General features: G+C 39.8%; 1 protein-coding gene across 10 annotated transcripts in view; it reads left to right on the top strand.

Moving 5' to 3' along the window:
• The window catches only part of CLASP1 (cytoplasmic linker associated protein 1), a 188,947-nt gene that overhangs the window by 98,194 nt on the left and 65,088 nt on the right, over positions 1–25,665 (top strand). For 3 of the 10 annotated variants that reach the window (XM_076342949.1, XM_076342952.1, XM_076342947.1), the window contains exons 16-22: positions 177–254; positions 2,074–2,241; positions 3,024–3,073; positions 4,261–4,431; positions 6,108–6,131; positions 14,643–14,750; positions 18,043–18,210. In XM_076342949.1, the coding sequence (XP_076199064.1) occupies positions 177–254; positions 2,074–2,241; positions 3,024–3,073; positions 4,261–4,431; positions 6,108–6,131; positions 14,643–14,750; positions 18,043–18,210 (767 nt within the window). Of the gene's footprint in view, positions 1–176; positions 255–2,073; positions 2,242–3,023; positions 3,074–4,260; positions 4,432–6,107; positions 6,132–14,642; positions 14,751–16,278; positions 16,306–18,042; positions 18,211–24,083; positions 24,192–25,665 lie in introns of all 10 variants that reach the window. The other 7 variants (XM_076342950.1, XM_076342953.1, XM_076342948.1 and 4 more) reach the window with 4 other exon arrangements.

Here is a 25,665-nt window from a genome sequence, read left to right as displayed (position 1 = left end):
ATAAAACTGACTTGTAAGAGTAAATAAATAAAGGCTCCAAAGGATGTTACATGGCAGTGGGAAGATGTGATTAAGTCTTTGTTCTTGGAGACCGAGGCAAAATCAAATTAATCATTTGTTTCTAAGCGTGGTGCATCTTTCTGGACTGCTGGATAATGTTTTCCTTTTTATTTCAGACACATATCAGTATTAGCTGAAACGATAAAGAAGGGAATTCACGATGCAGACTCTGAAGCCAGGATAGAGGCAAGAAAGTAAGCAGAAGCTGTGTTGGTGTCTTTTCTTCCTCCCCTTCTTTGACCCTTTTGTTGTGAGTCAATGGTATTGCATGTTGGAGACTGAAGTCCAGACAAGTTACGTTCTCCTGGCAGTTGATGCCAAGTTTCCCTTGGCTTCAATGGGAGTGTGTACTTCAGCAGGAGATGTCATATGAGGTGATTGCATAGGGCTGAGTTACATATGTATCACATCTTCTAATGGTGCTTGTTTCACTTTCTTCTTGTAATATTTTATTGTCTTTTTTTCTGTCTGAGCAGGTAAAATGCTTACCTGAGTTGTTCAAGAGTCTAGAGTCGAACTATTAACCTCGTCTTTCTTTTTGATGTTTGAGTTGCTTGCAGTTAACAGATTTCTTCTGTTTAGTATAAAAATACTATTATTTGTAATTATATTTTTCTTGTCCTTTTTGGCCTGTATGCAGGACTGTGTTATTTGCTACTCTTGAAACAAAAGTCCTTGTGCTAGTACACTGCTAAGTAGTATCCTAAATTAAGGAAATATTTTATGACACTGAAATAATATCTTTGTGTGTATCTATAGGAAACCTTAATATTTGCAATTAATTTTCTTCTGTTGAAGATCTCTTGCATTTCCATTAATGTGTTTGTACTTATGGTAGTATGCTGATATACTAGGATCATGCCCTTCTGAACAGAACACTACAGGAACATTTTTCGTCAGAAAGAGGATGCTGTAAAACATGAAATCAATGAACAATACATTTTGTTAATCTAAATGCTATGTTATAAGCAGAGGTGTTTCACAGTAGGACTGTTTAAATCCTTTTGAAAGGGAACGTGTCCATTACTGAAAAATACTGTAGGCACTGAGACTTCACAGCAGGTGACTAGTTAAGCTGAATAGACAGCAAGGAGAATGGCATGAGACTTCAGAGAGCATGCTTAATTCTCTCTTGCCATGTTTCTTAATTAACAGTGTGGCTGATTGTAAGGCAAAAATTTGTCTCCTTCTAGTGATGTGAGAATGCATGTGACTTCTCTGAGGACTGGCTGTCACACACGAACAATTCTTGATTCATTTGAGCTAACGATCTTACTCTTAAACTGCCCATTAGTTGCCCGCTGAAAAGTGCCGAGAGTCTTTATCTCCTTTGTGACGAGAGTGAATGGTGTTTAGCCATCAGCCAGGAGATTTGGACCAGAGAGGAATTCTTCCCTCATCTTAAAATGGTCTTTTATTTTCAGCATGGCACTGACTGGAAGTCTGTTGGAGCATCTCTTTCCTTTTCCTTTTCATTTCTTCCCAAAAAGACAGTAGACAACCTCAACTCAGTACAGAAGATTTGTCTCTGCAGCATTGTAGAAGAGCTGTTAAACTTAAGAAAACAACACCAGCTGGTGCTTTCCTGAATCAGGCCCATGCATGTGCGTTCTGCTTTTAGCATGTTTTTGAAGTAGCTATTGAGCACCCAGTCCCAAACTAGTATCAGTCTAGTGGGTCTTACCATCTCCCATATACGGTAGACAGCCGGAGGGATGAGGGTTTCTTCTGTAATAAAGCTTTTTTGACTACTTGTGTTTTTACAGCGCACCAAATGGTGTGTTCCTTTCTTCTTATTTTCATTTGGTTTGTCTTCTGTCTGGCTGTTTGAGCAATAAAATGGGTTGAAGAAAGTGGTATGTCTTAAGGGTGTCAGGGGCAGTAGATGGTTGAAATGACTGGGCTAATGAGCCCACTAATGCCAGTAGTGAAAAGGGCTCTGACTGTACCTGTGCTTCACTGCCCCCTAAAACACAACAAGAAAATGTTCACAGTATTGTGCCTTGCTTCCAGGTGTTACTGGGGTTTCCACAGTCACTTCAGCCGAGAGGCAGAGCATTTGTATCACACCTTGGAGTCTTCCTACCAGAAGGCCCTGCAGTCGCACTTGAAGAACTCTGACAGCATTGTGTCCTTGCCCCAGTCGGATCGCTCCTCCTCCAGCTCCCAGGAGAGTCTCAAGTAAGTCCTTTGATGTCACCACCTCTCAACTTAAACAACTACAGATAGCTCCATTGAATTGGGGAGGGAGCCATCACATTGCTTTCTCTCATCTGGTCATCATTTGGCCTCAACACTTGGTTATTCCAAAATTTTTTTAGCTAACATTGTATTAAAATAAAAAGCCAGCGCAAAACCCATTACTGGCTTTAAAAAGAAAAAAATTATCATTATCTTGACTCCATAAATAATTTTCTAGGAAGCTTTTTGTGCTCAGCAGATACTGTTAGTCATTTCTTCCAGGTGTGCTTAAAACAATGCATGGATTGAAATTCTGTGTTTAACATTAATCCTAGAAGTGTAAGTCTGCCTCTTTCCATAGAAGAGGAAAAAAAAGACTAACCTAAATTTGAGTTGTAACTGCAAAATCAGTATGTAACTCTTCTGTTGAATGTATGTATTATAGCTTCTCTTAGAGATACAGTCAACTTAAGATCCAAATGTCTGCAATTTAAGTTAGACCTATATGAAAAATATCCATAACTTATGGGTGCAACATAAGTGTTCTTAAAAATCTCTTCTTGCTCAAATAATGTGCATGCTAATTTTTTTCTTAGTGCTTTTGTAAAGAAATTCATGGTGGTGCTGTGTTTATTCTTAAACAATAAGCTTTGTTAGTCTATTCCTGTATATAAATAACTTACTATTAACTCAATTTGTGTACTTAGGGAACAGAGTAGCACTGTTACTGATGACTATGAAATACCAGTTTTGTTTTAATAAATATTTATATTAACTTCTAGCCGTCCATTATCTGCCAAAAGAAGTCCTACTGGAAGTACTACATCTAGAGGTGAGAACAGGAGCTTAAAAATGCGCTCAGGTGTGGCTGAGGAAGTGTGATGAATTAGAATGAGAATTTCAGACATTATAATATGCAAAGAACAACTTTGATCACTGTTTACTGCTCCTTAAAATGGCAACTTATTATGTAAAATTTTTAATTAGTTTTGGGTTGTACACCACATTCTGTGCATCAAGTGCTGATATAATGATGCTTTTGAAAGTTAGTAAATCTGTTATTGCTTGCACCTGAAGGGAAGGCTAAAAAGCCTTGAAAATTGTAACCACGGTATATTTAGCTGTGCAGTAGCTTGAATAAACTACTGCTGACGCTAAGACATACAGCTACATAGTCTAATGGTGCATTCAGCTTTACAATTTTTTGTCAGTTACTTTCTGTGGTTTCAGCACTTACTGGAGGCATCGTCTGCACACAAGTCCTACAATGTTAAATTCCATCTCGTTGCTAATCTGTTTTTACTATTAGATGGAATATTTAGGTGCAGCTTTCCTGTCCTAAGTAAATGCATACAATAATCTAAATAGTAAATTTTAATACAGAATACAACAGACAAAACTTTGTTGGTAGAAGATAAGCTGCCTCCTACACCTGACCAAGATCGGGTTCTGGCTGGTTTGTGTATACACTACACCCTACTGAGACCTTTGATTCAAGGAGATATTGGTGTGGAACCTACTTGATTTTGCTCACAAACGCATGTTTGCTTGCAGCTGAATAGACAAGCTTCATGCTTAAGAGGGTAAGCATCAACAAGTGATGGGAACAGCAGTCCTCATGAGAAGATGTGGTGTTGGGAAGGAAGTTAGTAGAACCTGGACTGAAAGACCTGCAGGTCTGTTTTGGCCAGCAACTCACAGGCTGGTGATGGGTACTGTGGTTGAACTTTCCCATCTAGGTTCTGTTAGAAATTTCTTTATTGCTGGCCTGGCAGCCTTTTTGATCTCAGCATTTACTCTGATAAAGTTCTTAAAGGCAGCATCAGGTTAGCATTGAAATATCTTTGCAGGCAGTGTGGGGAAGCCCACATGGCCCTGATAAAGCATTCTTAGTTGAGGTATTTCAGTGCCAGCAGGGAGCGTTAAAAATACTACATTAAACTGCTTGTCAGGCTCTTTGAAGCACACAGCTCAAAAAATTAATCTTCTTTATTCTGGATCTCCCACTCCCATCTGCAGCATCTACAGTAAGTACAAAATCTGTGTCAACACCAGGATCTCTGCAGCGATCCCGCAGTGACGTCGATGTGAATGCAGCAGCTAGTGCCAAGTCAAAAGTGACGTCTTCTGGAGCATCCACCCCCTTCAGTTCTGCTGCAGCCTTGCCCCCAGGCTCATACGCATCACTAGGTAAATCTACATGATGTTCTACTCTTGCAGTTAGCTTTCTTTACTAGCAGAAAGTGCCTCGTAGTTTTATTTGAATATTAAACTCTAAGTAGAAGAACGTATCTCTGAGATAGTTACCAGCTCTCCAGGATCAGCATGCAATCTCTTGCCCTTTGGGATTAAGGAAAAAATTTGCGACAGAACTGACTTGAAGCAACTTCTTAGGTTTTGAATTGTTTAACAGTCTGTGTCTCACTCTTCTTGCTGGGGAAAGGCAGATCTTATTCCGATTCTGGGACGTTGTTGACGAAAATACTTACTGCTCATTTCTTTTTGACACTTCTCCCTGTCTCTTTCCCTTCTCTTCCTTCCCTCTTTTCCTGAAACTGGTTTTCCATTAATTGTTTTATGCTTTGAATAGTACATCTTAGTTGAGTTTGATCACTTTGTTTTACAAAAGAGAAAGATGTAGAAGCAAAGAGAAGTTGGCCTTCCCGTTTCACCCCGCAGGATATTAGTATCTGTTCCTTATGCTGCCTCTTACTGGATTATTGCCACATGTCACATATTTTTCTCAAAGCATCGTATATCACTTTCAGGTGCCCCAGGGTTTCTTACAGCAAAGTTTGCATTTGATCTTTCTCTCCTGGAGATGCCGTTGAAGGAGGCATGGAGAAGGAAATGCAAGGTGGTGATTGACACCGTTTTTGCAGAGCTTCAACTCAGTTATGAGCAGACCTGATCATCTGAGCTAGTTTCTCATTCTGCTGGTTTCATGCTAATCTAATTCCAGACTTTTCATTGATTTACCTTTACAACAGGAAGAAAAATCAGAAGTCGGTGATCTTGATTTAAGCTGTGTAGATTGCCTTCACTGAGTCAGTTGAAAAGTTGCTTCTCCTTACTGTGAGGGAATTGGTCTTTAGTCTGATAAAATAGGCTTGGTGAATTATATAGGGATAGTTTCTATAGATTCCTTTTGTAGACAGGTTTCTTTCGTATCTGAAACAGTTTACCTTGGCTTAAATGTGTTGGTTGTATTTGGTTCAGAAGTTGAATTCTTATTCTGATTTAAATTCTTCATACTTGGTTCAAGATTTAGATACATTGCAGAGACAATGTAACACTATGAAGTTGATCACATAATAGCATGCTTTTGAGCTTACATATGCAACCATTTTTCAGTCGCGCTGCGTACTGGCTTCAGTGGCAAAACTGCTTTCAAACAAGCCTATGTCATGAGGAAGAACGGAAGAGGGGGGGAAGTATCTACTAAAGTTGGCTTTGTCCTTGGAGCTGGGAGACTGAATGAAGTGTTAGTCTTGCTCTGAAAACAGACTGTAGGAGAAAAGCAGTAAATGTACTCTTAAGTGATGCAAACGTGGCTGCTCCTAAAGAAGCCTGCTTCCTTTTGAGCTAGGAAGGACGTTTGTCACTTGTGTGTTCCTATGAGAGAAATGGTGAGGCAAACAAAGAAAATGGAGTTTGGCAAAGGTTGGTTATTGCAGGAGGGAAAACCTGCCTGTTCTTCAGATACATCAAGCTTCAATTTGCTGCTCAGTCAAACTCTTTTCATTTCTTTAATTGTATTAATTTTTTTTTGCATATTTCTGTAGCTAATATATAGTGCCCGCTTCTGTTGATGTTACTAATTTTCCCTATTAACCCTTTCCTTATTTTTTTTAATTTGCCTAAAGATGGTACTACCACTAAAACCGAGGGTAAGCAGTCTCTCTGTGTAACTGAGGTGTGTCCACAGTTGTACCACCCTACCTGGTCTCTGTTCTCAAAGTGTTATCTGGTTCTCATCCATGTTCACTGGTGACCTGCATGAAGTGTTGCATGGTTGTCCTGCTCATTTTGATGCCATGGGGTATTCTTCACTTTCTCTTCAAGCTCCTCCCCACTAATAAGCACTAGCCTGCTTTTATGACTTGACTTCTGATCACAAAGCTGTATGTGGGTCTCTGTATTTAAAGCACTGCTTTTGGTTGAAGGTGACCTGCACACAGATGATAAACGAAAGAAAAAAAACCCCAAAAAATCAACACAGGGCTTGCTTGTGTTTTCTTGCTCCATGTTGTGTAAAGGTTTGCTGTGTTTTTCTATCCAAAGCTCAGGTTGCAACTGCCAAATGCTTTTGGGAAGAGACTGGGCAGCGAGAGAATTGAATGAGATGATCACATGGCAGAAAAATGAGGACAGTAAACAATGATCTCTAGGGAAGGAATATTTAGTCAACCTCTTTAAACCTGAGCGCTGTCTTTTTGTTGTTAACTGTCTGAGTGAGATGGCTTACATCTAAGACAGTTGGAGGAAAGGCTTTTTTTCAAGAACACTGAGCCTGCTAGTTTGGGAGGGTTCCCAGTCTGGTTCTCTGGCTCATTGTCAAAACTTGTTCTTTATTTCTCTCAAGCAAAAAAGATCACTGAGAAATCACTTTTTCTGAGGTAGACAGGAGTTGAAAACAAGAATGCCTTCTACGCATAATGAAGATACCACACTCCCCAACAAACCTATTTTTTCCTGATGCAAGTCTCTTTTCAAGGGATCTATTACTGTCTTGTGGGACTGTGCTCGTATCCTTGATGACTGCTTGTATTTGGATGTGGTGTTCTCAGAAGTGCCACTGTGCCGTTGTGACATGTGTGGTTTTTTCCTTACTATTATTGATGCATTGAATTATTATTTAGAGGGAAAGGTCTCTACTGTTTTTGGAACTGGTACTTATCTTAGTGTTGAGAGATGAACTGGCTCTGCATCATGGGCAAGTGTTTCTGCATTGTGATCTCTCAGTGATAACGAATATGAAGTTGGCCTAAACACCTGTATTTCTAAATCAATGGCAAGTTAGATGAAAGTTCCAGATTGTTGTAATCCTGAGGTTTTTTTTTTATTCATTGCTGACCCTTCTTTTTCTCTTCTTCCTTTCCCCCCAGTTCTCAAACCTTTCTATTTTTGGCCTAACTTTGAAATGTTGAAAGTTTTAATGTTAATTTATGAATTACCCTATGCAGGTCTCAACCTTCTCCTAGGCTGTAGTAATATTTGTGGATGTCTGTTCCAACAGCTGTCCTCTGGAATACCTTTATTTTTAGTTTATTAAATGCTTTATTGTCATCATGCAAAAGGGTGGGGTTTTTTGTTTGAGTAGTGGGTTTTTTGTTTGTTTTTTTTTTTTTTTTTTTTTTCCAATTCAGCTACACTGGAAGTAGATTGGATTTGGTAAAAGTCTGTAATGGAAACCAGCAGGTTGCCTGGGGGGTAAAGATTGTGAGATGCGGGGTTTGCCATCCCCCTTGTGTTAAATACCAGATCTCATATCTTCCTTTTGCTGTAGGATTCTCTTTCCTGGGGGGAGTGAGGATCAGGGAGGATTATAACAATGTGGCACGCTACAGCCACAGCACTTGAAGGATGAGTTTAATCACTGTTTGAAACTCTTCATCTTTATTTTCTGTTTTTGAGACAGTTAAGGGAAAACCAGCTTTTGTTCAGGATTCAGTGTGTCCTACAGATGAGGGCTGAGAAAAGGTCTTCTGCCAACTCTCTGATCTTGCAGAGCTTGCCAGGAACTACAGGGAAGGCAAAATTTTATATTCTTGACATAAATGTAAAAGTTAAGGGGGTGGGGGAAGAGAAAAACATCCCCTTGCTCTGGAAATACCTGTGTGTGCAAGAGGCACTCTTTGAACATAAAGCAGAAATTCCATCCGCACCCGTGCCCCTGGTTTGGTGTTTTTTTGTGGGGTGTGAGGTTTTTTTGTGCAGGTCACCAGAAAGTAATTTAAGAGCGAATCAGTGTGGTTTTTTTGTGTGGTTCAGCTTGACATTAAATCTGCAGTCTGGTTCCCATCATGGCTTTCTGTAGCTACAGTGTAGAAGTTCTGCACCTTCCCCTCAGCCGGGAGCCAGCATTGTGCGAACTTGGCAGTTCCCGTCTGCTTTGCCCTCAGTTCTCCTCAGTGTTTTGTTTTTGAGCCAGACATCTCAAAACAGGAGCAAGACAGAGTGGTTTATGCCAGTGGCAGGAATACAAGTTAAGAGCTGAGTATCAGTCCTTTGGTTTTTAGTGTCATCCCAATTGACAAATGCTGTTGAAATGCACTTCCTTATGGAAAGGTAGTGTGAGTCTATATACCACTTAAATCTGTGCAGGTCTTCTGCTGTCTCTGTGCTGTGAGGCTGTGTCTTCATGCAGTGCACAGTTATGTCTTGATTGCCCAGACCCTTCATGTATGGGTATCTTGAACTTCATTAAGAGCTTTGCAGGCAGAAAGCTTATAAGATCTAAACCTTTATAATCTTGATCAGGACTTCACAGCTAGTGCTATGCAAGTAGCAGTTGTGCCCTAATCCATGTTTGTTATACCTGATTGGAAGGAAACCTCAGAAAAGTTTCTGCTTGTTTTATCATGAAACGGCTTTTCAAGGAGTATTTAAAAAAGGTGCATAATGCTGACTTTTAGTGTAGAATAATGGTTCAGAGTGTTTCTGTTATCTGGCTGCCTTTTTTCAAAGTGAGCATAAAGACAAGCCCTTCAGACCAGCCTTTCCCAAAAGGGGGAAGCATAAATGCTGGTCTGTCCCGAAACTGGCAAGTTTAAAACAAAATCAGCAGTTTCCAGAGTCAGTGGCACAATTTTTAATATTTTTTATTTTTCACCAGAAAGGAAATAAGATCTGGTTTATTATAGTTTTCAGATAGCAGACCACTCTTTTTGAGCCTAAGTTCAGCTGGACATCATGAGCCTTACCAAAGGCTTTGGGAGTAACATAAGGTTTATGAAGTCACCATTGCTGTTTCCTTCTCTGCCTTAAAGCTCTTCCTTGACCTCAAGGACAAGGAATGATTCAAAAGTTTGACTGAGCATGGTACCTTAAATGGAAACGCTCAGGTAGTAGGTTTCTTTGTTCTCTTGGTCCATCCCTTTGCAAGTGCTGACTTGATTTGCCTGTGGGTGTAGGGCAAAGTAGCGCCACTATTGTTCCCTCAGCCCTCTGCTTCAGAGGGAGTTCTTGTGCAAAACCCAGAGGCATCATATGCTGATGGTTTCCAGTAAGGGTCGAGTGATTCTTGGGGAAAATTATGGTGCAGAATCAGGTCTTACACTAGTATAATGTTGGACATGTGCTAAATATGCCTGGAAACCATACCATGCTCATTGTAAGAAGCTGTTTACAGATTTGTATCTAAAGAATGTTTTTAATTGATGTGTGCATGTCTCGCAGATGTCCATGTGTCATTTAGCAGTGACACAGCTAGGGGGGTTCTAGAGGCTCTCTCAGGAATGTTTTTCTCCAAGCAGGGGAAAAACACAGTGCTGAGTAACCTAAATGCATTAACCTGATCCATGGAGAGACCATTACCATCCCAGTGCTTCCATATGCAACTTTTGTGGTTGTAGGTATCATTATTCACAGCATGGAGCTGATTAAACTCAGTTGTGGAGATGCTATAGACCATTTCTAGACTATTTGAAAGGCATTTTCTTCAGTGTAATACACAGGCTGGGTCTCACAAAGCCTATGTCTGTTCAGAGCACTGGGGATGGAGATATGCAGTATCCTCCCAGAGGAACTCAGAACAACGCTGCTGGATGAAGCCTCTTGTAACGCAAAAACATTATCACAGAATCTTCCTTTTCTTGTTCCTTTAAAAAAAAAAAAACACAACCAAACCAACCAAGAAACCAAACCCAACTTTCCTGGGTTTAGACATATGTTAGACATTTCAAGGTTGATTCTGATCCATTGATTGTTGTAAAAACTGACTAACTTTAAAAAATAAAACCAAAACCCCCACAAGTGGTTTCTTAACACAAAGCATTTATATGGAGTCTTTCAAAATACTTTCTGTACCAACAGCGGTGTCACATGTCAAATTTAGATCAAGGGCTTTTTTATGGAAATACTTTTATGGTTTTTGGAAACTAGTTGGGGCGGTCTTTATCTGTTCCTTTGCTGTGCCGCTGTTGTCAGGATGCAGTAATTCTTTTAAGAGGAGGAGAAAAATAATGGTTATGAAATATGAATTGCTACATCTGCAGTTTGAGCTAGATATGGAAACAAACCCACTTGAAAGCAAAGAAGTTTTGGGAGGGGAGGTGTTTGCTTGAGTTTAACAACAACAAAAAAGTCTGAATAACTTGATATGTTTATTTACGGTCTTGCTTGAAATTAGTTTTTCTGTCTGGGGTAGGATCATAAGCTATGTGCAAATAACTCTTGGATGAGAATGCAGACTCCTGTTTGCAGATGATATCCTTAAGGGAATGTAGTAGAGATGTTTGTATTGTATAGATGAACTTCTATATATACATGCTGTATATAATAGATATATTGGTGTAACATATATTAAAAACCTTGAGATTTTCAAGCCAGACAAATATTGATTCATCTTATGTTACAATAAAGCAAATAAGTTTTGGATATCATAAGACTAATTTAAAAGTTGTGCATGTGTGTGAAGATCAGTTAACATACGAAACATCCCAGATCCATCTCCTGGTTTTCTATCTCATACAGATTTGCCTAAAGCAATTTTGAGTTCCAATTGGTCATTTTTTGTTCTACAGCTAAAAACTGTACTTGGATAGGAAAAACCTAGAATCTTAACTCTTTTCTTGGAGTAGCTTTGAGTCACTTATTTTGAACCATTTGTATGCTGCAAGTAAGATTAATGTATGAAAAAACAAATACATAGTTTTTAAAGTTCAGAAAATAAAACTTTGGAAAGTACATTAACAATTCATGCTTCAAGGAATACATATAACTGATATCAGATGGCACTTTTTCCTTGTAACTGTGTGAAGAATTTGACCTTGAATTTGCGAGGCATTTTTTTCCCCTCATGTTTTACTTTGTCCCATGGACTTCAAAAAATAAGTACTCCTAGGGTGAGCTGTTACTGTGCTATCGCAGTATTCGTACCATTACATCATTTTTGTGTCACAAATTTCTAGTTTCTGCTATTCCTGTTATCATTTGCACAATGCAAGTCCAGTGCAGTGTTAGTTCAAATGCCTGTCAGCCTTTTTAGAAGGATGAGAAAACCAGTATCAGTGTTGGGACTGTTCCTCCTGTGCAAGAGCAACTCTTCATCCCACATTGTTCTTCCTGACACCTGTTAAGCCAAAATCAGTGTGCAGATCTACCAGTCCAAAAGGAAGCAGAATTTTGTTCCTGGGCATTCATTCATTCAGAAACTGCTGAAGTTGGTAGGAGTCTGTCCACTGACTCTCAGGGGTTTCAAAATAGGACTGAGTTCTCTATTTCTAATCCTGCTGATAATCATGTTAATTAAGTTTGACCCTTTGGTTCATTTTTCTTAAAGCCCCAAAAATTGGTGTCAGAAGCTAATCTTGGGTTTCTCTTTATGTATTATTTTAGGCTTTGTATTTCCTAAGGTGGGAGAGTCACTTATTACATATTGTCCCAGTGTTCTCCTTGTTCTTACTCACCTGCTGATACAGAGAGAAAAAAAAAGATTTTGTAGGTGGAGGAAGAACAGAAAATTTTGAGGATCTTAAGAGTGGCCTGCGCATAAGAGAAGACATCAGTCCCTTCTCATTCATTCTTGGGTCATACATGTCACTAAGCGTGTTTTCCAATACTGTCTGTTACTGTGTGTAATGTTGAATTTCAGCTTGAGTTACCCCCCAGGACGTTCTGCAATGCCAAGGCTTTCTGTTGGCATTCTGGAAGGATCTAAGTTAATTCCATTACTGGTTCCTAAGACTGGTCAGGTTTAACTTCTTGTCTTACTGTTTTGTACTCCTGCTGCCACCAGTGATGCTCTCCTGATGTGAGAAATGAAAGGAAGCCTTGAGGCTTCTGACAAGAGCGTGAGGTCCTTCTGCCTCCCTTCCCCACTGTTGTGGTTTAACCTGTCAGGCAGCTAAACACCACACAGTTGTATGCTCACTCCCCCTCCCCAGTGCGATGGGGGAGAGAATTGGGGGGAAAAAAAAAGTATAATTTGTGGGTTGAGATAAAGACAGTTTAATAGGACAGAAAAGGAAGCGAAAATAGTAATAATAGAATATACAAAAGAAGTGATGCACAATGCAGTTGTTAACCACCCACCGACCGATGCCCAGCCAGTCCCCGAGCAGCGGCCCCCCCGGCCAGCTTTCCCCCAGTTTCTGTACTGAGCATGACATTACATGGTATGGAATGTCCCTTTGGCCAGTTTGGGTCAGCTGTCCTGGCTGTGCCCCCTCCCGGCTTCTTGTGCACCTCCAGCCTTCTCAGCTGGTAGAGCATGGGAAGCTGAAAAATCCTTGTCTAGTGGAAGCACTACCTAGCAACAACTAAAACATCGGTGTGTTATCAACATTATTCTCATACTAAATCCAAAGCACAGCACTGTACCAGCTACTAGGAAGAAAATTAACTCTATCCCAGCCGAAACCAGGACACCCACGTACACCTGCTTTAGGCCTGTGGTGGGGTTTGGGGTATGCACCTTGTGGCAAGTGGCACAGTAGCTCTGCTCATCTGTGTGTAGCTGCGCATGTGCCAAACTTGCGAGGGATGGGAATAGGCCAGCAAAGAGCTATAGAGCTGTCTCTAGGTTGCGTATCAGGCTGACCATTTGTAAGGGGCAGATAATGTCCTAGAGCAGAGGAGATCTGCAGCCTTCCTGGTGGTAAGAAGATCTTAGCAGCCAGTTTCATGACTGGAGCCATGTGGACATGCTCAGAGCTTGTTTAGTTGAGCCAGTAGTTAAAAAGTGGTTGGTTTATATTTTCCCAGTTTTATGCTAGTGATTTCTTCTGTCTTGCCTACAAATAATTGTTTGAATTTAGATCTCTATCTTGCCTACTGAGCTATTTTAAAACTAGATGCTGGTGGAGAGGTCTGAAGTTCAGCTATCTTCTAGGCTTTTTCCCCTGCAAACAAATCTAGGCTTTCTTCTTAAACATCTCCTTGTCACTTTGTCTATCAGAAACTTGCAGACCATGTTACGAGTATTGTGAGAGCTCAGAATAACAGAGTTCTCAATCCGTTCAGCCTGGGCTGCTTGCTATTGTTTTGTCCTGCATGTGTACCCTATGTGAAGTAATTTTTTTGGGTGGGAAGTGTATATCTCCCTATTCATATTTCTCTGTATGCTTATGGTGGAGACAAAGGGCAGGAGATGAATATCTAACTGGTGGGTGCAGTTGTCTAGACTCTTCTCTTACCTGTTGTGGAAAATCCTTTTATTATTGTGCCTGAAACTTGAAGTCATCCTCTGAATGCAGGATAGCACTGGCATCAGTCCTGAGAAACAGCTTCAGATTTGGCTGAGAACTGAGTTGTTGAAAAGTGCTAATGGAGGCTTTCTTTGTGTTGCTCTTAATTATCATTTCTTTCCCATTAACTAGAGACAGATAATTGAAGCTTAGCACTGGAAAGAACATTCTGTAGGAAACAGCCCTGCCCCAGGAAGGGGATGAACTGATGACCCTGTAAGCTTTTCTAGCTTAAATTTCTGTGGCTTTTTCATGAGGAAAGGACAGAAAAAGGGCCAAGAACACTTTGAGACTTTTTATCCATTCTCCGCTTAAATAAAGAGCAGACACACAGAATCATTTTTCCACGACATTGATTGTGTTAAATGGGACTCTCCATTACAAGTAAAGTTACACTGATCTCGGGATAAATATGAGGGATCTGTAAACAGCAGGGAAAACTCAATGAGCCTGAAATAGAAGCGTAGTCAGGCTGTGTTGACAGACTCTTGCGGGAGTGCATGCCAGCCTCTGCTTGTAGAGCAGGATATAAAGCACCGAACTGCTAATTGGAAATCCCAGCAATGGAATTTGTGGGGGCATCTGTCACACCTGTCTCTGAAAGAGTGATCGCCTTGTCAGAAAGTAATAATTTGATATAGGAAGCAGCATTTAGGAGACTGAAATTTTTGTTGTCGATCCTTTGTAAAGAAGCTACTATAGAACAGAAGCAAAGGCTATGGGAGAGGTAATATTTTTTAATTAAACTGGCTGATAGCATTACAGAAAGCAAAGAAGTTTCAGACTTGTGGACCGTGACTGTTTCCACTCCCTGCCCTGCGTCTCAGCCAGTCTAATGAAAGATGTTGCCTATGCCTGTAAAATTTTTATTTTGTACCCTGCTTAATTGTGTGTATAGCAATCCTGCAAGCATAGAACAGCATGTTAGACACTGCTGCTGCCTTTGGAAGAAACCTCTTGACAGTCTGATTTGTCTTTACATTCCTCCAGGTCGGATTCGTACAAGAAGACAGAGCTCTGGCAGTGCCACAAGCGTCACCTCAACGCCTGCTGATACCCGAGGCCGCAGCCGGGCTAAAGTAGTTTCCCAGTCCCAGCGTAAGAAGTGTTTTATTTCTGGGGGAGCAGAACAAATAGTTATTAATATGTTTCTCTTGAATTGTAGTCGTATCAGCTGATGATTTGGCTCACTTCTGCTAATAATGTTAGTACATAGAACAAAATGAATCCCCACTCAGCCAGTGTGTACTCTTGCTGACAAATAGGGTCCCAAATCTGAGTGCTTAGTTGCTGCCATTTTTTTACCAGTGCAGCAGAATTTCATGTTGCTATGATGTGTAGGACTAAATAACTTGCACTGGGTCCCACTGAGACACCCTCTGTGTCTGTAGCTGACTGCTGTCCTGGGTTCTTGCCCTGCCAAGCTTCTCCTGCTTATGTGACTGTATTTCTGTATGTGTAACGTGAGCTGTCTGAAGTTAATGGATTTGGCGTAAATTTAAAATAGGACATTACCTATTTTGTGTAGATACAGGGGGGGTGGTTCTGCTCTCTGATTCACATGACACATCTGTGCTCTCTGGCAAGGCATGGTTTTCCCCTAGGAGCCATACATACGATGCTGCTGCATATTTGTCCTGTATCTAAGGAGAATTGTCACTCAAACTTCAAAAGGAATTGGGGGGAGGGAGAAAGCCACTCGTGTTTTGAGGACCTTCAAGCTTGTGGGTAAGAGGAGATGGGGTTTGCTGAAAGACCTCTTCTGAGGACTTGTTTTGCTTTGTACCCCTATTTAAAAGCCCTTCTCTGTTCATGCTCTCTTTGCTTTGCTCTGTCATGCTGGAAGGATGGGGAAGCAGTTTATAGCATTGTGTTAGGCTGGGAGAGCTGAAGAGAGAAGTATTATATTCAGGATGGGCCAAGTAGAAATCTTTACATTGAGGTCATGAAGGAATTTGGGCTTTGGTATGCTGATCTAAATTGATTTCTTCAGTTTTGAACCTAAAACTAATCCAAAGGCAGAAATGACGTTTTTTCCTGAACTTAGTTTGGTGAAAAATGATCAGACCAGATGAGACAAGTTTCAGAAGTATTTACAGTAATAGTTGAGTATTCAAAGGTTTCAAAGATTATGGGCTTAATTTTTTATAGAATGTCTTACGAAGTTTTACGATAGTCACATCTGAACCTGGTCCCTTGGTCTAGTTTGCTGAATCCCAATTCCAGCCTAGCCCAACCAGATGTGATCTTTATCCTTAAGCTGAACATTGCGTGAAATAACTTATGAATTCAAATATAATACGGTCACAGAACCAAATTCTCCATGCCCACACAGTGGATAACCCTGTTGCAATTTTTCAGACTGGGCTGGCGTGTAATTTAGAGCAGAACTTGGGTCTCAGAGTGTTTGTTGGTTGACATTTAGCTAAGAAGCTGATCAACCTTGGGAAATTGTTAGTCGCATCTGCACGTTAACTCACTGCATTCTGCAGAGGCTTTAGGAGTGACATGTTTGTGAATAAATGTCTGTATTGTGTATAGCATAAACCGCATGCTGAACGCTGTATTGTCTTGCTGTCTTTTAATCCACTTTTTGCCTGTCCTTTGGTCTGCCCTCCTAATCAAGGATCCAGATCAGCTAATCCTGCTGGTGGTAAGAAACGTTTTCCCTTTCTTGCTTTCTTACATTATTTCCTTCACATTTAACTGCTAAGCTTTTAGCCTCCCTCACTCTCTCCTAACTGTAAGACTTAAAAAGCATTTTCTTGAAGTCATAAATCCAAATGTGTATGGCAAGTGGTTTTGCTTTCTCATGGTAATCAAACATGGTAAGCGTACATTCTGCATATTGAAGCTGGCTCATTGCTGCAGCTTAAACCCCAGGTGCTAAATTCTTCTTCCAGTTACTTCAGTGCAACCCTGCTGACATCAGTGAGATTGCAGCAGTGTACCTGAGAGGAGTATTGGCTTTCAGGGTGTGGATGCTGTTTGTGAGGCTGGCATCTGTCACAAGTATTCTCTCTTTTCGGGGAGGGGGGGAGCCAGCACCACATACAGTATTGGAGTATATGGTTTGATATCTTCAGAATCATTTTGGCCAAGAAATTGCAGGGGGCAAGTAAGTTAAAATAATACATGTGTTATGGTATTGTCCATCAGATTAATAGAATTTCATCTCTCCTTAAATTAAGACAGAATAATGGTCTTTAACTCTTGCTAGTCATAATAGTATCTGGAACTGAAATTTTTGTGAGATGTGTAGATACTTTTCAGAAAGAAACGAACATGAATATTGGTTCAGAATGTGAGCTTGCCCGAGTATGTTCTTGTAACCTTTTCAAATACAGTTTTCCTGGCTGTTTTAGCAAACAAATAGAATGTCAGGAATGGTAATATCAGCAGCAAATTTTTAGTGACTTTTATATACCTGAGGAAGCAAAAAAGAGTCTTGAATCTATTACTCTCACAGTTCTTTGTGGTTACCTTTAAGCTAGCATTACTTAATTTTCAAACAACTTAGCAAATGAAGATCCACAGAAAAAGAAAAAATACTATTCAACTCATTGAGTTAGCAAGACTATTTCAGATAGAAATATCTACTGCAACTGGAATGTAAATATGTAAATAAATCTTGGTTAGTAGACTGTCTTGCAGACAACGTGGCTTAGAACAAATGTAAACTTGCTGTGGACTATTCAAACAGACAAGAAAAATAAAACAGGCCAACTACTCAATTTGCTAAAAATTTTCTCCAGCTGAAAAATAACTAAATAGTTTAGCTTTAATAACCGGTCAGACCCGAGTAAGCCAGCATCTCTACAGATGTGACAGGCTCAGTTGGTTTACCCTTTATTGTGCTGATCTGCTGCTGTTGAGATTTTTTTTTTTTTAAATTTTCCTTCACTGAATTATTGCAGGAAAGTAATGCCACCACTACAGCGTAGCATGAAGAAGCCTGAGCTACCTTGCAGCAGGTTACCTGTGCCAGAAGCTGCCTTACTGCAGCACAGTGCTCCACACAAGCTAATTTGTGTTGCTTTGTGAGGAGGTGAAGCAGCCTGTGAATTCCATGCTGCTGCAGCAAGGCTGCTCCTGGCACCTCCACAAACTCGCGTAAAGCTAGCTGGGGCATTCATACACTGCCGTGTCTGCTTTGGTCTTGATCCCGACAGAGCAGCATGGTTCATACAGGCAGAGTTGCAGATGTCAGTGTTTATTGTCCATGGGCTTTCCTCAGCCTTCCTCAAAAGCCCATGGGGAACACTCCCATTAGCTTTGAGTGATTTGCATCAAATTCTTAGAGCTGATTGTGTTCCAGTTTTGCTTTCAGAGTATTTAAAATCTTGGAGGTTTTTAATTTTTTTTTCCCTTATTTCTGGTTCTCTTCTAGCTGGTAGCCGGTCTAGTTCTCCGGGTAAGCTGTTAGGAAGCGCCTATGGCGGCCTGAGCGGTGGAACATCCAGAGTCCAGCCAGTGCCATCATCTTCAGAGAAGCGTAGCAAGATCCCTCGGAGCCAGGGATGCAGTCGAGAGACAAGTCCCAACAGAATAGGACTAGGTAAGAATAGTCACTGCAGTGACATGCTGACTGACGTGCTCGAAGGAGGGACTTTCCTGTTGACTAGGAAACCTGTTTATGCATTACTGTTATTCTTCTGAGTTTTTCAGCTGGCAAGTTAATGTGATTGTGGTTTGTAGGAAAGTAATTTTAATTTCCCAGGTTGAGCTATAGTTTCAAAGTAGGCCTAAAGATGTCATGAGATGCCTTCTGTTTGAAATTCAACATGAGCGATGTTATTAGATCAGGCAGCAAAAACAGTTGTCGTGAATAACCATCACAGCAAAAATACCTCATTTGGCATCAGCGGCTTAGTCCTAAAATGAGTGGAGCAATCTTTACAGTCTGTTGGAATCAAGGGCCAAGAGCACCTTCTTGGATTATTTTAGAAATTTTGCACCTTAAATGGTTTGCTTCTCTCATCCTCAATACCTTGGAGCCACTTTCTTAGATGGCATTTTACACTTATGCTTTAATTATTCTGCTTCCAATATTCTTGTCTCAGTGACTGCTATGTAAATATTGTATAATAGTTTTTATTTTCAAATTTATCAGCAGACTCATTTTTTACGTCAGGTGAGTAATCATCATTATATATAAACTTTTGTGTATCTGAATTGAGGTGAAAAGGTATTCAGTGTGCTGTCTGAACAAGTAAATACTGTTTTCTTTTTTTAAATGGAAATGTTTTCAGAAGTTTGAAGCTTATGTAGAGGAAGAACACTTTAAATAATACTGTTACTAAATTATTTTATATCTCCAAAGAATTTACAGGTAGGTTGAAATTGATTGAAATTAAATTCTTACTGTTGTCAATTAAATTTTTAACTACTGCCTTAGCGTTGTATTTTAAATTTAAACTACCTTTCTATTTAGAGTATGTTGTTAATAGAGAAGTATCTTATTCTTCAAGTAATTGAAATGAATTTAAAGCACCTGAGTGCATATGCTGTTATAGTTAATAAAAAATATTGCATGTTTATTGTGATTATTTTTCCAAATTCAGTGGTGTTCTCATGTCTGATCTATTTTATGGCCTCTGTATGAATACATTGTGCTTTTCTGTTCATTGCTTTTAAAATGTAAAGTGCCTCCCAAGTATTAGAGGTAATTGTTCTGCTGTCACTCTGCAGAAGAACATTGTTTTTAGGAGGAAACAAAGAATGATGGATAGTACCATCACATATGCTTAAGCTGATCATCACATTATGTGGTCTGATTTGAAACAGTCTTGAGCATCTGAAGGGAAATTGCCGTGTGTAAAATCCTCACTCTTGGGTTGCCTGCTTTCAGGTATATTTATGGGAGCCTTGAATTCCTTTGAAAGTGTAATTTGTTACCTTGTTGCTCTGATGTGTGCTCCCTGTGAACACAGTCAGTGCTTGTTCTTTGGGAGTGGGAGAGAGCTCTGACAGATCTATCACACGTGTGGTTTCCACACATCCCCCCCGGTTGATGGCCAAAGCCTGTTCTTTTGGGCTGTCATGGGAGCAGGAGAGTCTGACACTTGTGGTGCCTTTAGCACTCAGTTGCAGAAACTGTGTCTTCATTGGATCTTGAAAATGGTAATATTGGCTTGGATGGAGATAGCTTTTGAGCTGTCATCTTTTATACCATTATTGCATTGTATTTATTACTTTATAATATAGTAGCTAACAGTATTTTATGCTTTCTTATTGTGTTGCTTCAATCCCTATCTTTCCTTGACAGTTTTTTCATTTGTTCATTTCATTAAATAGACTCCCACTCACCTTGGTCCTAAATATGTCCATAGACTTTTTCAGAGTCTGATTCAAGAAGGTGCTTGAGCATACATGACATCAAATGTACATGCAGTACTTTAGGCTTTGTGGGATTATTTATGTATTTGATACACATGCTTATCCCATGGGCTGAAACATCTCTTAAGTCTGTGGTCACGTTGCAGTGCAGCGGGCGTTGAACCATCACGCAGATCAGGCTGTTAGAAATGGGTAAGTCCTTGATCCTGTTCATAACTCATCCATCGACTTGTGTAGTTTTTGCAGGGGTGACTGGGAGTTGCAGCCAGACCAGTGCTCTGTGTGCAAGAGTAAGCACACAGAGTGTGGGTCCCTGCGTGCAGTTGGGCTTTATACAGGAACCATCCACTAGACTCTTTCAGGCCCTTTTGAGGCAGTGGCAAACTAATAAAGCCTCTGCATATGGGTGCCCGTTAACATCATACCTTGCTGCTAGCTTAAATTTCCATGATGACCACAGGTAATCCATGAAGTATGTTCCTTCTGTATGCTGGAAACCTTGAAGTATGTTATTTTCCAAGAGGCAGCATGGCGAGGCACATCTGACATGCTGAGGTCCTGCATGGTCACCTATATGGCCCTGCTCTGTGGCGCTTTTCAGTTTTAAGCTTGCCTTTGCTGTCTGCTCTGTGGAGATTTACTAGTGGTGATACCCTGTTGGGGAAGGAAGAGTGTAGTCCACTTAATCTTGAGCTTTTCTTTGGGCCCCTTGAAGGAGATCTCCTTGAAAAAGGTGATGTCCATTTCCCATGGATTGAAAGCTTACCTGCTTGGAGTTAATTCTGTTGGATGCTCAGCAGATCATGTGGCACAGTTGGATCTGAAAGGAGTGAGAGATTTGAGATTGTCATGCTCCAAAGAGTGGAGCAGAAACAGCTGGTCGTTAATTTCATGCAGCAGCACTTTTTCTGTCAGGGTTATGCTGTGTGTGTTTATTGGAAAGCTGAAGGCAGTTCTTGACTTGCCTCTACTGGGTGCACCTGGCTGCAGAGCTTTCCTTTTGGCTGTTTTGGCAGCATTTACAGGCTCTTTGAAATGCTTGTATTGATGTAAAGGAAGTGCCTGCTGATATTTAGTCTTCACTTAAGAATCATTAAAAATCATACTCCAATGATTTCTTCCAAGTGGTAGATTGGTAAACAGGGGCACTATCAAGTTCTGCTGGTGGTGTTTGCATCTGTTGGGTTCCACTGGTGTAAGACAGCCTAATAGTGTGTTTTAATAATAGTGTGAACCATATCCAACTCCTCTACCTTTCCAGGTGAAATTGGTAAAACTTATCTAGAAAGTTGGTACTTTATTGAAAACAACCCACTCTTGTTCTGTCCGAGGCTCTCAGTCCAGAGCTGGCTGTGGGCATGCTGTCTGCTTTCATCCTGCCTACTCCTTTCAATCAATTTTGCTACTCATTTACTTAATTTCTGTCCAACTTTTGGGGGTTGGGAATTCTGAAATTGAGATATGTCTGTCTTCTCTGCCTTTGCTGCCTGCACTGCAAAGACAGGCTGTGACAGTACGAGAGACTGGTCTAAATGACAAGGCTACTGGCCCTTACTGGCAGTCCCCAAAGAAAATACTCTGAACAGCTGATATCCAATCTTCCCTATACAACACAGCAGTTAAAATATGGGGCAGGTGCCTGGGAGTCCACAACAGACTCATCATTCAGTTCTTTTCAATCCATTCTTTTTTCCTTGCTTTTGTATTTGTATCCAGTAACATGCAAATCTTTTGTTTGACCATTACTCATGAAGTACCCAGTGTTTGTTTTTAGGTGCTCTGTTTGTGCAGTCAATATTGTGCTTCATCTGTGGTGTTGTCCTACTAGTCTGTTCTCATGCAGTTAAAGTTCATTTTCTTCATACTTCATGCTGCTGCTGTTAGCTGTTATGGAAGGAGAATGTACTGTGTGCATCCATTTTTTTTAATCGTTCACATCTCTCCCTCTCTAAAGAGCCTTTGCTAGTTTTAGTAGGGTTGTATTATAGAAAAGATTGACAGATCTTCTCTACTTAAGAGAAATGACGGCTTGTGCAAACCTGATGTGTGAAGGCTGCCATTATTTACATATAAGCATGAGACCCAAGGTTGAGAAGTTTGCTTCTAGAGAGTCCTCAATTTCAAGCAAGTATTTGTGTGGAAGACTTTAGTGTGTTACTTTCACCTGTAGTTCACCTGTCAGCGCTTTTCCTTGTATATTTGAGGTGGGATTATTGTACTCATTGACCCTAATTTCATCTAGTTCATATTATTTAGTCTGTCTTATTTATTATAAGACCACCTAACTCACTCAGAAGTTTTAGATATTATGGTGATCTAATCAACTTGGTCAATAGCTCATCTTGCATTGTCTGACATCAAAATTCAACCATCAGAACCATTAATTCATCTGAGAGATGAGCTACGTTTTGCAAAACTGGGAAGGATTTGACAAACCAAGAATCTGGCGGTAGACTATATTTGATTTTTAAAGCCTAAATATGAAGGTTTCTATTTTGTTCTGTACTGTTTTGCTTGAAAGGATACTAATAGATCCAGTGTATGTGAGCCCACAGAAGCACTGCAGGGGAACTTTATTAGCTTGAGTCTAGGCATTTAAGTTCTGTGTAGAAACCAATAGAGCTTTATGAGAATATATATATTCTGAAGCATGCAAATGGCACTATTTTTATAAATACGAGGATACTGTTAAAGTTTTCGTGTAAAACAGGTTCATGTTATGTGTATGTGCCTCTGCTCCATTGTCATCAAGCTGGTAGATTAGATTTTACTCTGTGCTTGAGAAAATTCCTTAAAGGCTTTTCCTGAATGCTTAAAATATGCTACTGCCTTTTCAAAACAGCAAAGAAAATCTCTCTTTAGTCATTAAATCCTTCAAGGTAAACTCATGACAATTAACTGCTATTCTTTTACCTAAGAAAACATTGTATTCTCTACCAGGCATAAAGCTTATTAAATAACTTTCTGCAAATATCTTTCATATCAAAATGACACATAATTTGCCTAGGAATAATCCAGTTTTAAATACCTAAAATGCTCATTTTATAAAATCATAAAATTCAAATCCTTGATGTTAACAAACCTTCTAAGGGCCTAGCTCTGTTTTTCCTACTTGGACAAAACTTCAGCGGGACGTCAGTGGGATTGCTTTGTACTATGAAAGCAGCCTAATCTTGTGTCTTCTATTTTGCATTTGGCCAAATGAAGAGTGTGCATATGATGAGTTCCCATGACACAGCTGACAGGCAGGAGCCTTATTAGGCTGTGGGAGATTGAATGCTCGATAGCTGCCAGACCAAAGATGAGAGTCTTGTTGATGTAGGGTTTTGTCAAAGTAAAGAGTATAGTTTAAAGCTCCCCTTAAGTGTGCATATGTCTCAGTCTGTGTGCATATAAAACCGTAAATACAAGGTTTTAGAAATGTTTGAGCAGCAGAAGTTAGCTTCTGTTAAAGATCTGAAGCTGCTGCTGTCTTAAAATTCAAACCACTTTTTAACCCATCTTTCAGGTATTCAGGTTCTAAATGCTTTTTTCCAGTATTTTTCATTGGAGAAAAATATCTCTGCAAGTCTGTACAATACACCTTTTTTCCTTAGGATATTTGTTCATGGCAAAACTATCCTTGTGAAAGACAAATCTATGTAAAAATAGCATATTGGTATTGTGACTACTTTTAAAAACTTTGACCTGGTTAAAAATGCTGCTGTTTTGTTCCAGAAGGATGTTTATCTTATAATTAAGGAAAAAATATTCCAGAAGGGTTTCTTTTAGCCTCATCTGTTTTGCATGTTTTGTAACAGTAGAGCTCCCCTAAATGATTGAAGATTCCTGCTCTACTTGAATAACAAAACTTGAATTGCTTAAGAAAAAAGCAGACTGTCAACCAGACATTTAATGCTGCTGGAATTTCACATCACAAACACAGCTCAGCATGTAAGGTAGTTCGTTTGTAAAAAGCCTGAGCAGGCTGCTGCAAATTATAATTACTAATGTAATAATTACCGTAACTAACAGAAATGTGACTTGACTTTGAGCTTTCTGTCCTCATTAAACTTGTTCACCTTCTCTGAAACTCTCCATGCTGCATGCTAGCACGGAGCAGTCGTATCCCCCGACCCAGCATGAGTCAGGGGTGCAGCCGTGATACCAGCCGTGAGAGCAGTCGAGATACAAGCCCTGCTCGGGGCTTCCCTCCACTTGGTGAGTACATGTAGGCATTGGAGCTTTAAGGGTCAATTTTTTTTTTTCCTTTTTCCCTTGTTCTGATTGCCCTTTCAAGACACTGCCAGGTGGAATGAGCTTGTTTCCTGTCCTCTGTTGGATTCCTGACACACTCCCCGTTTCCAACCCTGTTTCCTTTCTGTTTTCTTCTGCATGCTTCAATTCTGGTTCTCGGCATTTCACTGTTAGTAGGAAAACAGTTTAGTTTGAACTTCTGTAATTTTTAGTTTCATTAAATCAGCTTATATGGGGCTGCTGTGCTTCACTTTACAGCACTGATGGAAATCTATGGGAGAGCAAGCCTCTGTTTTCTAGGTCACAGTGAAGTAGTCATTGTAGCCTGTTGTTGAGTGACTCTATTCATGATCTGATTTTCTTACAGCTAGGTACAGTAACAGTATATAATTTCTATACTAAATCCTCCAATAGATACAGAACTTCTGTTTTGTAGAGGTTTTGCATAACGTTGTCAATCATCAATGAACAAGTTGCACGTGCCATTTTGTAGGAAACTTTTTCAAGCAGCCTAAAATCGTGGAAAGGTTGAGGTTTTAGAGGAGCATCATTATCATGCAGCTTAAGTGTACAGTACAAATAGAAAATCTCATTACACTTACCACATGCAGAAGTTTTTTCTGCACAAGGCTGAAAACAGCAGGATAGTTAATGTTTCTGATCAAATACCATATCATATATTCAACCAAATACATTATTTGTATGAAAGATTTGTTTGTCATCTCAGACATAATGAAATGTAGGTGATCTTCAGGCCCTCTTCCTTTATGTAGTAATTTCATAGCTGTGCATGTGGTATTAAAAGTGAGAAAAAAGCACTTATAAATTTCATCAAGGCTGAAGAACATTATTATAGGATCTATTTTGCATACAGTGACAAAATACAGGTATACGAAGTAGTGTATAAGTGGAACATAGCATTTTGGGCTTAATTCTGCAACTTTAATCCAATAGTGAGAAAAGGTGATGAAAAATATGGACAGATGGGCAAAATTTTCCTGTTTGGTTCTCATACTTGATTAATATACTGTACTTTAATCTTTTAAACTTACATATCTATCGTCATTACTGGTTTGGTTTTTCATCTCAATTTCAAATGCTGTCAGTGGAGAGTCTCATTGACTTCATCCATATGAAATCATTGGCAAAATTCCAATTGATTTCAATGGTGTAGAGTGGAATCTTCAAGTTAATGTAAGAGAGGCTTTTGGGTTCAAAACTTCATTATTTTGAACTGTAGTGAGCTATAAAATAATCTATTTGCTTTATCTGTAATATCTCAAATTTTGGTGAAAAATGGGAGTTCAACTTAACATTCATAACTTGGTTCATAGCTCTTTAAGATAAATAGATGAACTTTATATTGATTAAATAAAGCTGAGCTGATACCAGAGCTATAAAAGAATAGTAGATATGCAACTGCAGCTCATTTTTAGTT

Source organism: Aptenodytes patagonicus, chromosome 6, assembly GCF_965638725.1.
Source record: "Aptenodytes patagonicus chromosome 6, bAptPat1.pri.cur, whole genome shotgun sequence".
NCBI classification, from domain to species: Eukaryota; Metazoa; Chordata; class Aves; order Sphenisciformes; family Spheniscidae; genus Aptenodytes; species Aptenodytes patagonicus.
The sequence above is the reverse complement of the archived record's forward strand: the minus strand, read 5'-3'. Positions and strand labels throughout refer to the sequence as shown.